We start from the raw sequence: 12,005 nt of genomic DNA, 5'->3' as shown, positions 1-12,005 counted from the left end.
AGTGTCTTTGGTTCTTCTAATAGTGTAGTCAGTGTTTCTTTGGCCAGGTTGATGTTGATGGATGTGAACAGGGCTGTTACGTCAAAGGAGACCATTATTTCATCTTCTATCTTGGTGTCTTTGATGGTCTCCTTGAGTAAGGAAACTTACTCAAAAAACTTCAAAAATCTGGAGAATTAAACGAGACTTCCAAAAAATGAAACCAGATGGATCCAACACACCATGCTTCTAAGGACTACCCAAAATTCACAAACCAGGAGCCCCCCTCAGACCCATAGTCTCGCTACCTGGAACACCAACGTACAGATTAGCCAAGGAACTACACCAAAGACGAAATCATCTAGTAGAAGACTCTTGCCACTCCATTCACTCCACCCAAGAATTCCTGAACACCAAAGACACCAAGATAGAAGAGGATGAAATAATGGTCTCCTTTGACATAACAACCCTGTTCACATCCATCAACATCAACCTGGCCAAAGAAACACTGACTACACTATTAGAAGAACCAGATACATACAACCTATGCCTTACCACCCACTTCACTTTCAACATCAAAACCTACAGACAAACCAACGGAATACCCACGGGATCTCCGATATCAGGGTTCTTAGCAGAGGCAGTAATGCAGAGACTCGAACAAACAGCTCTGCCAATCATCCAACCCAAACTTTGGGTCCGCTACGTGGATGACATTCCACACTAAGCAGAGGTTCACCTGCACATCTGCCAATGTGGTATACTGCATCCATTGTACCCGGTGCGGCTTCCTCTACATTGGGGAAACCAAGCGGAGGCTTGGAGACCGCTTTGAAGAACACCTCCGCTCAGTTCGCAACAAACAACTGCACCTCCCAGTCGCAAACCATTTCCACTCCCCCTCCCATTCTCTAGATGACATGTCCATCATGGGCCTCCTGCACTGCCACAATGATGCCACCCGAAGGTTGCAGGAACAGCAACTCATATTCCGCCTGGGAACCCTGCAGCCATATGGTATCAATGTGGACTTCACCAGTTTCAAAATCTCCCCTTCCCCTACTGCATCCCTAAACCAGCCCAGTTCGTCCCCTCCCCCCACTGCACCACACAACCAGCCCAGCTCTTCCCCCCCACCCACTGCATCCCAAAACCAGTCCAACCTGTCTCTGCCTCCCTAACCGGTTCTTCCTCTCGCCCATCCCTTCCTCCCACCCCAAGCCGCACCCCCATCTACCTACTAACCTCATCCCACCTCCTTGACCTGTCCGTCTTCCCTGGACTGACCTATCCCCTCCCTACCTCCCCACCTGTACTCTCTCCACCTATCTTCTTTACTCTCCATCTTCGGTCCGCCTCCCCCTCTCTCCCTGTTTATTCCAGTTCCCTCTCCCCATCCCCCTCTCTGATGAAGGGTCTAGGCCCGAAACGTCAGCTTTTGTGCTCCTGAGATGCTGCTTGGCCTGCTGTGTTCATCCAGCCTCACATTTTATTATCTTGGAATTCTCCAGCATCTGCAGTTCCCATTATCTCAGAAATTGGTTCCAAAACAGTTTGCAAAGAAAGGGAATATGGGGCAAGGGTAAGGTCTTTCAGCACAAAATCAAATACCTAGAACAGTTTAACAATGTAATTTGGGTTTTTTTTGGGGGGGGGGGTAATGAGGAGAGGAGGCATTCACCGAGTGCTGAATAATGGCCAAAGTGGAACACAGTCAAGGGCAAACTATAAATGTACTGTAGTGTAAGTAGGTGAAGAGAATTATTACACTAGCAAACTATTTGAATATATATAAATGTACGAGATTGACTGTTCATACTAACTTACAGTCAGAGCTGTAATCAATTATAATAACAATCTTCCATTGTACGTGAATTTAAATACCATTAAAAGGGCACTGATTTTTCATGTATTTAACACTATTTTAATTCACTCCAAAATATAGAAACCAAATGGTAATCCTCATGTTCCTTTAACATCTAAATGTAATATCCAAAATTGGAACACAGGCAGAATAATTATAAACTTACCTCTAGTTTTTCAGGATCCACTAGGTTCAGCACCTTTAAGAAGGCATGTTTTGCATTGTGGGCACGCTTGTCCAATAAGGCTATATACCCATCATGAATTAGAGACTTCAATTCGTTAATCATGCTGTTTGAGTCATTTACAGGCTTCAGCGGCTAACAAAAGAAAACAATCAGAGGCTATCACCTTAGCATCTTCAAAATTTATACTTCTTATCTTATTTTCAAATTCCTATATGGTCTCAGTCCTCCACCCCAGTCTCTGGAAATTCTTCAAGTCCTCCTGTCCTCCGGGTCATCTGTGCCATCTGACTTTAGCCGATTGAGTATCCTAAATTTTAACTGCATCAAAATTGTTGGTCATGCATTCAGTTACCTTGGCCCTCATCTCTGGAATTCCCTCCGTACCCTGATGGCATCTCTACCTCTCTTTATTCCATTAAAATTTGCTTAAAACCTAAAAATGTGCCTAGGTTTTGGCCATCTGCCCTAACAACGCACTATGTTGTTAATGTTTTATTTTTGTAGGGTCTTGTGAAACACTTCAGGACATTTTATTACTATTTTAAAGGATGGAATGTAAATTTATGCTGTTGACTGCCCTTCACATTATAAGACCATAAGACATAGGAGTGGAAGTAAGGCCAGTCGGCCCATCGAGTCCACTCCGCCATTTAAATCATGGCTGATGGGCATTTCAACCCCACTTCCCTGCACTCTCCCTGTAGCCCTTGATTCCTTGTGAGATCAAGAATTTATCAATCTCTGCCTTGAAGGCATCTAACGTCCCGGCCTCCACTGTGCTCCGTGGCAATGAATTCCACAAGCCCACCACTCTCTGGCTGAAGAAATGTCTCCTCATTTCTGTTTTAAATTTACCCCCTCTAATTCTAAGGCCATTATCATTCATTCTTTAGTTCAACAGAAACCAAAAGATGCAATCAACCTGTACCAGGTATACACTGTGAAATAGGATAGAAAAAGTACCACACATTTCATGTTGTCAACCTATGTTAATGTAAGTATGGCACTTCTGGTTGTTAATTTTCCCTGGCTTCAATGAAAGATGAGGGAGCAGATTCCACTACCAATAGTATCAGACACTATCAAATGGCCACTAACTCTCCAGTCCAAGAAGTTGCACTAGGACTGGTGGTCACTGCTCAGACTGCATTCAGTAGTGGGGACAACATTTTGCAGTGGTGCTCACATTTAATGTTGTTGAGAATATTATCAGTGTCAGGCTGGCACGCCCCAAGAGGGCAGGGTTGCAGGGGAAAAGAATTTGAAGGTCATGAGAATATGTGATTACATTTAATCAGCCATGATCCTAACTGGCAAAACCTGCTAGGCCATGTTCCTTGCCTGAGCCTCTCCTGTCACAGTTAAAAATGGGAGGCTCTTGAGTGACTATTAATGAGTTACATAAGGGCTTATACTGGCCTCCAGGTACCTGTCGTCTCTGGCAAAATTGCAGTGGAAGCGCAGGGAGGTGCTCGGAACAGTTCTGATGGCCCAGTGCCCAATTTTACAGCCTTTTTCATTGCCTGTCAACACACGCCTGGGCTTTGGGGAGTGCAGTAAAACCTTTTTGTGAAGTTAGAATGCATGCGGATCAACTAAAATGACAAATCGGACAGTATTATGAGTAGCACCACTGCCAAAACATTGAGCGATTTCTTTTTGATAACGTGCTTCAATCGTAATGTTAAGAGGCTGAGTATTCAGTCATGCAATAATTAAATATTACATTGTGTTTCGTCACCTTTTCTGGGTATTGTGGAAGACGCGATCTCATTCCATTTCTTTCCTGATTTCTCTTGGACTCATTCTTGTGGCTTTCAAATAGGAGCTTAGTTGGTACCTTTGACTGCTCTCTGGAGAAAATACAGTTTACAAATATTACTATCCCAGTTGATGCTACTTTCGAACAAATCAGTCCCAGAATGAAATCTGCATTGATTGTTTTTTGATGTTTTATTAAGATGGGGGACTTTCATTAAAACATAAGCATTCCAGGCTGCCGATTTGGTTGCAATAATACAATTTTATTACACACAGGAGAATGAAAAAACAAAGTAAAACAAATTAAGCTACCTAAATATATCACAGTTTGAAAGATATCAAAACACAGAGCAAAATAAAACTCGATCTATACCTCAACACCATCACTTTACAGTTAATCAAAATCCAGAGAAAGGTTTGTTCTGTGTCCAAAAGGTTAGATTTAACTGCTCTCTCAGTTCCTGTCCTGTAAGGTTTTCCTTTGAATATTCACACAATGGAGAATGTAAATATTTTCAGCTCTGAATAATTTGCAGAATTCTAACTAAATACTCCTGGTCTGGAAATTTTCATAAATTAAAATCCTTGCACTGAGTTATTCCACCAAATGGCTCTTGATCGCCTTTAGTAGGAGGCTATACTTGAATCTAACTTCAGTCAGGTCTTCTGCAAATTCAGTCCAAGCTTTTGAACTAAATTTTAAAATAAAGTTCATCCCAGATTTTACTAAGTTAATGGCTTAATGTTTTCTCACTCCCATTGTAAACTTGCACAGTGTAAACAAACTTCTATACCAGGAATCATTGTAGTCACTTGCTCTCTGACACACACTGGTTTAAAACCATGGTTCTGGAAGAACTGACTTGATTAATTTTTCATTCATTCTCAAAAATAAACCAACACCCCGTGTTTTGAAATTTGAAGTCTTGATCATTCGACAGCCCATCTCTTGATTATTCACACAACTGAGTCTTAGATTTTCTCATCTTCAAATAAGCCCTTCAGGATTCTAATCAAATACTTCTGGTACTTTCAACTAAATCTCTTACGCTAAGGTAACCTTATTTCCTAACTGAGGTAAAGTTTCTTCAGGAGAAACTGTTTCTTACACCTACCTTCGAATAAGTCTTCTGTGAAATGAAACTAAAAGCATTCCAAACTCTCAATTTAAGCAAAAACATTTCCTCATTCTTGCAAACTGAAAGCAAGCTAATACTTTTCAATTTCCATGCTGTCCAATCATAAAATAATATATTATGTTGACATTGTGGCCCAAATTGTTATGGGAAATGCCCAATTAATATTAGTACTACATCAGTCAGATCCCTAACAGGAACCTAGCTAAATAGATGGTAATTAAAACTAAAGATTTTAATAACCATGCAGTGTTACAGTCTATGTTTTAACAAAAATACAACAAATGTTTAACACTAGGAACATAGATAAAGAAAAAATCTCTTCCCTTACGACGCAGATTTGAAGATTTTTAAAAAAATGTTGAAACAACTCAACCATTCTTTTTAGATTGAATAGAAAAACAGTTTTGTATCAAAATTAGTACATCCTAGCACAGCTTACAAAATGCTGCAATTATAAAAACACCTCTTGCAAGCCTCTAGAAAGACTCAGTCTAGCTCTTTTCCAATGGAGAAAGGGAGAAGCTCTTTTTTATATGCCGTGACGGGCTTTAAGTAGATAAAATTTGAACTCATCTGCTGGGACTGTTGGTAACTCATTAATTATTATGCTCCTGAGATTTCTTTCCAATGCCATACTATCCCTAACAGAGATTCAAAAAACTTAACTTCACCTCTCTTCCACCAACTGTATCCTAACTCTGTGTCTGGGATTAATAATAACATCTTACTCTAATACAAAGTACTTCCTTTAAATTTTTTTTCTTGGGAAGGATGCTCAGCGCATGTTACTCCACCAAGACTTCACAACACTTATAAGCTTGATGCATGCTTCTCTCTTGAATGGTTCCCCACAGAGTAAAAAAATTCAAGTCACAGTCTTAAAAATTCTTCCTATTATCCCTCTCAGTAGTTCCCTACGCACTCTAGGTAACATAATCTCACTTAGAATTATGGGTATTGTAGTTTGTTTTCCAAAGGTGATTAACAACACCTAACACACAAAAACATATGTTTAATTTTGAATTCCAAGAATCCAAACTTGCAGTGAACAATATTAAAATGCATATATATATATTTAAATATGTTGTCAGTCTCATCACACAATACAAACAAATTCCCATCATCACTCCAGGGACTGACTGACTCTCTTAGGAATACAAGTTAACCTTTAAATCCCCTTGCGGACAAAACGCTAATCCACACAAACCAAGAGTTCAAAATCCAAACTCTAAAATGAATGATATTCATATGCAAATCTCACAACTTAAATCATGATACAATAACAGGTTACATGCTACAAATTTTGGGGTGAGTAACTTGTCCCCCGAATTCCTAAAACATGTACACTACCTTAACGCCACAATTCAGGTCAGCAAATGAACACTCTTGCCTTGCCAGGGTGAATGCATTTCCAAAACACTCAAGAAGTTTGACACCATCCAAGAAAAATCAATCCACTTGGTCAGCAGCATCCCATTCATTACATAAATGCTTGAGTACTCCGCCACTTGTGCTCAGTGGCAGGTGTGTATATGCTAAAAACAAGATACATTGCAGCAATTCAACAAACACGTTGTGATAGGTCCTTCTAAACCTAAAAACTCTATTACCTTGATGAAAAACAGTAGGAGATCCACAGGGGTGCCACCATCCACAAGTTCCACTCCAAACTACACCAAACTGGAACTATTATAACACTAAGACAAAAATCTGGGAATCTATTCCAAATAGGACTGAATGTTTACCTACACCATGCATTGAATATACAAATTAGGAAGAGGTATAGGTCATTTGCCCACTCCAGGCCTGCTCTGTCATTTAATAAGATCACTGCTGATCAGATTTTGGCCTCAACTCTACTTTCAGGTCTACCTCATATACCCTGGCTCCTTTCTCTATCAAGGATGTTTCTAACACAGTCTTAAAAATATTCAATGACTCCCTTCACTGCCCACTGAGGAAAATAATTCAAAAGGAGACAAATCTTAATTCTAGTTTCCTCTCTATACAGACCACCCAGACCTGTTGAATTTCTGCTGTACTTTTGGTTTATCTTTCCAATTTACAGCATCTGAAGTATTTTGCTTTTATTTGAGAAAAAAACTACCAATTCTAACTAGCCATCCAATTAACTAATAGTGCAACTCCCACCAGCAGCAGCTTTCTTTCCACTGAATATAACTTTAAACTCAGCTTGTAGTGAAATTTTATGCCAACCATATAACCAAACTGAGTGCCAAGAGTTTTGAAGAGTTTTACATCAGCTGAAAATAAGGAGGCACCTTATTCTGTACCATATGAGCAGACTTACCTTTTGGCGTTTACTTCTTCCTTTAATCCATCAGTCTTTGATCTTCCAGGATCTAAAGAAAAGCAAATTTAAAAACTGTTGTGTGCAAAAAAGGTACACAATAAAGATACATCATGCAGACTTAATCAATCAGTCTCATCATTCCTGACTGATCTGAACCACTTACTTTTAAACTTATGTCCACTGGTCATGTTTGCCACGGGGAATATCGTAATGATTTACTGTCTATGTCTCTCATAATTTTGTATAACTCACTCTCCCCTCAGTTTCTGCTCCTAGGAAAGTAAGCCCAGCCTATCCAGTCTCTCCTCATATCTAAAACTTTTCATCCCAGGCAATATCCTGGTGAATCTCCTCCGCACCCTCTTTGGCACAATCATGTCCTTCTGATAGTGAGGTGACTAGAACTGCACATATTTCATCTATGGCCTAACAAATGTTTCACAACCTTGTGATAAGACATACTCGCTCCTACATTTCAAGTGTCAACTAATGAAGGCAAGTATCCCTTAGCGCAACACGATGGCTCAGTGGTTAGCACTGCTGCTTCATAATGCCAGGGATCTGGGTTCAATTCCAGCCTTGATTGTGTGGAATTTGCACGCCCTCTCTATGTTTGCAAGGGTTTCCACCGGGTCCTCCAGTTTCCTCCCACAGTTCAAAGGTGCGCCAGTTTGGTGGATTAGCCATGCTAAATTGTCCCGTAGTGTCTAGGGATATGCAGGCTAGGCGGACTAGCCATGGTCAATACAGAGTTATGGAGACAGGGGTTGGGTCTGGCTAGGATGCTCTTCAGAGGATTGGTGTAGACTCGATGGGCTGAATGGCCTCTTTTTGCATTATATGATCCTATATGCCTTCTTCAGAACGTTGTCTATGGATCAATATTTCAGAACTCTGAAAATAATACAATTACAATGACTAAGTTTAGACTGAAATGGTACATAATTTAGGAACCGGAAGGCAAAGTACTGGGCTAATGGTAAGATTCTTGGTAGTGTAGATGACGAGAGATCTCGGTGTCCATGTACACAGATCCTTGAAAGTTGCCACACAGGTTGACAGGGCTGTTAAGAAGGCATATAAGTGTTTTAGCTTTTATTAATAGAGGGATCGAGTTCCAGAACCAAGAGGTTATGCTGCAGCTGTACAAAACTCTGGTGCGGCCGCACTTGGAGTATTGCATACAGTTCTGGTCACCGCATTATAAGAAGGATGTGGAAGCTTTGGAAAGGGTGCAGAGGAGATTTACTAGGATGTTGCCTGGTATGGAGGGAAGGTCTTACGAGGAAAGGCTGAGGGACTTGAGGCTGTTTTCGTTAGAGAGAAGGTGGTTGAGAGGTGACTTAATTGAGACATATAAAATAATCAGAGGGTTAGATAGGGTGGATAGGGAGAGCCTTTTTTCCTAGGATGGTGACGGCGAGCACGAGGGGGCATAGCTTTAAATTGAGGCGTGAAAGATATAGACCAGATGTCAGAGGTAGTTTCTTTATTCAGAGAGTAGTAAGGGAATGGAATGCTTTGCCTGCAACAGTAGTAGATTCGCCAACTTTAAGTACATTTAAGTCATCATTGGACAAGCATACGGACATACATGGAATAGTGTAGGTTAGATGGGCTTCAGATCGGTATGACAGGTTGGCACAACATTGAGGGCCGTAGGGTCTGTACTGTGCTGTAATGTTCTTATGTTCCAAAATGCTTCAGTTTAAATTCTATAACTAAGATAGGAGTCAGACAGAGGAACAGCTACGGCAACTGAAATAGGAAATTTAAAACACATTACAATCAATGCACATTTCTGTATGAAAAGTTCCTAAAATACTATTCTGCATTGGTAAAATATGAAACAGCCCAAAAGTATGAGTGATTCAGTAAAATCATAAGGAGCAGAATTAGGCCATTCAGCCCATCACATCTGCTCCATCATTTGATCACGGCTGATGTGTTTCTTGACACCATTCTACTACCTTCTCCCCTTAACCCTGATTCAGAATGTGACATGAGAAGTAATAGTAACAGCACTGCAGTTAGCACTTGTCAAGAATAGAGACACTCAAAACAGGTTAAAAATTTGTAGAATCCAAGCATGACATAAGGTTAAAAACAGCTAAAAACTAAAAAAAAACCATGATCTACACTTCACAGCTGCATCAGTCAGGATCATGGAACTTCAAAATAATAAATGGACCATTCAGATTTTTGCATCCAATACCATGAAAATTAAGTTTCATCTACAATTTTCCTTTGAATTAAATACTTCAAATACAAACATTTCTTGATTAATTTCCAAAAACTTGGACTATCACTGGAATGGCTAACAGTGACTACAACACAATCACTGTGCACTGTCCAGTAATGTGAACATTTAATTTCAGCGACAATCTTTATCAAATATTGTACGGCCCAAATCTAAAAGGTACATATGTAAAAAGAAGTACTTTTACTTTCATCTCGTTTTTTAAGGAACTTTTCTTTCTGCTGAATCAAATCCCGAATTCCATCTGAAACATCTTTGCATAATTCCTGAGCTTTAGCATTAGCATCGATGGCTCGTTTGTGCTCTCCCATCGAAAACAAGGCATCACACAGGCGATAATGACCCTGGCAAATTAAAATTAAGAATCAAAGTAAGAATTTGAAGCTAGAATGCTTTCACAAGGTATATCTGGGGGGGGGGAAAAAACAGGTGTACAACATTCATTACACTTTCAAACACATGAACACAGCAAGTTGCCGTTTTCTCAAACGAAAAAAAAAACTGTGACATGCTTTTCCATATCATTTTGTATACAAACATATGAACCAGTCCATGCCTGCGTGCAGCAACACCTGGGCAACAGGTGACAAAGGGCCAAAGGCATCTGCATCATTCAAGTGCCAGGTATGAACATCTTCAACAAAAGAGAATCTAAACATTCCCCCTGGACATTCAACAGAATTACATTACACTGAATCCCCACCGTCATGTTTAACATCTTGGAGCTGCCAATAACCAGAAAGTGAACAGCATAAAAACTTCAGAAAACATCAGATGTTGGGTATTCTGTGGCGAATAAGTCACCACCACTGCTGCTGCTGCTCCTCCTCCACCTCCCCCTTCCAGAGCTTGATGTCATCTGAAAATAGTAATCCATTTGATTGTACCCCATCCATTATTTTAAATATTCATTCCATTCATCAGCTGGCATACAATGGCTGCAATGTAATTCATCAACAAGATGAATTTGGCAGCAACTTGCCAAAGCTACTTTGACAGGACCTTCCGCAGCTATGGCCTCTACTGTCTAAAAGAACAAGAGCAGCAGGCTGATGAAAATATTGTTACCCGCATATTCCATTCCACAACATCACCATCCTGACTTTGGAAGTACATTGCTGCTGCTTTACCAAAACGGCAAAAATTCTGGAATACCCAATTTGAGTATACCAGATACAGTTACACAGCATGGAAACAGGCATTCCAGTCCAACCCATCCACTCCAGACCTCCCATTCTGAACTAGTCCCATTTGTTAGAATTTGGTCCATAATCCCTCTAACTTTTAAATGTTGTAATTTGTACCCACCTCACCACTTCTCCTGGCAGCTCGCCCCACACATGCACCACCCTCCATGTGAAAACGTTATCCCTCAGGTCCTTTTTAAATCTGTATCCTCTCACCTTAACCCTCTGTCGTCTAGTTTTGGACCCTGCAACAATTCAAGAAAACAGCTCACTTGCCTACTCAAAGACAATCGGGGATGGGCATTACTTGCTGGTGTTGCTGACTATGCCTCTATCCCATTCATGGCTAAGAACAAAATTTTGTTCAATTTTTCCATTGTATCAGTGCTGGGTTAAGTAAACTGAAGTAGATGTGACTTCTCTCAGCCGATCAAAAGGAACGAACGGTGAGATTTTCCATGCTCACCGAGAATATCAGCAGAAATTGTTATAAGAATTGTTACATTTTCTGGAACAAACATCACATCCAGAAAATAAAATGAAATTATCAATTGGAAGGAGGCAATGAATGAATATGAGAGCATCACATTAGTCAGGAGTGGCAAGGTCATGTGAGCTCTGTCAGTTTCAAATTTCATAAGCTAAATCGTCAAGCTTGGCCTTGTACCACAAGCACTAACTAAAATAAATTCAACTTCTAAAGCTGAAAAGAATTTCAAACATTAGCAATATCAAGTTTGCTTTGATCATCATGATATAGGCACAGGATACAGTAAAATCATCCTACAAGCCATAAATCATTAGCAACTAATGCAGGAGCAAGTTATAGCACATCCTTCAAACTAGACCTCTTAAAATATGTATTGTTAGACCACTCTTATCAAATAAGGTCTGAATGCAAACGTCATCACAATTTGCATTTTTCATATGGATTACTAGTTGTTTCCAGGAATAATTTAACTTATTTAGTTTCAATAGAAGTTTGCCCTCAACGTGTTATCTTTACGAAATTTGAAAACAACATTATCTGGGCTATAATGATAAACACATTACAAACACAGTGGATGAGCAGCAGTGAGAGAAATATAACAGGAAAATCAAGTAACCTTGGGCCAATTAGGTTTCAATACAATGGCTCGTTTTCCATCACCAAGTGCTTTCCTGTAAAGAAAAGTAAGAATATAATCAAACAACTCATTTGCCATTCTTAGATACAAAGAATTGCAGATGCTGGAATCACAGGTAACACATTATGTAGCTGGAAGAACACAGCAGACCAAGCAGCATCAGAGCAGGAAAGTTGACATTTCGGGT

At 40.0% G+C, this 12,005-nt stretch overlaps 1 protein-coding gene across 1 annotated transcript in view; it reads right to left on the bottom strand.

Moving 5' to 3' along the window:
• Positions 1-12,005, bottom strand: part of ttc3 (tetratricopeptide repeat domain 3) — a gene marked incomplete at its 5' end in the record, with an annotated part of 109,045 nt that overhangs the window by 63,046 nt on the left and 33,994 nt on the right. Inside the window, 5 exons of the mRNA XM_048540578.2 lie at positions 2,010-2,162; positions 3,772-3,883; positions 7,242-7,293; positions 9,692-9,848; positions 11,798-11,852. Of these exons, the coding sequence (XP_048396535.2) occupies positions 2,010-2,162; positions 3,772-3,883; positions 7,242-7,293; positions 9,692-9,848; positions 11,798-11,852 (529 nt within the window). The remainder of the gene's footprint in view (positions 1-2,009; positions 2,163-3,771; positions 3,884-7,241; positions 7,294-9,691; positions 9,849-11,797; positions 11,853-12,005) is intronic.

The sequence above is a fragment of the Stegostoma tigrinum genome, chromosome 12 (assembly GCF_030684315.1).
Source record: "Stegostoma tigrinum isolate sSteTig4 chromosome 12, sSteTig4.hap1, whole genome shotgun sequence".
NCBI lineage: Eukaryota > Metazoa > Chordata > Chondrichthyes > Orectolobiformes > Stegostomatidae > Stegostoma > Stegostoma tigrinum.
This window is presented reverse-complemented; position numbering and strand designations above follow the sequence as displayed.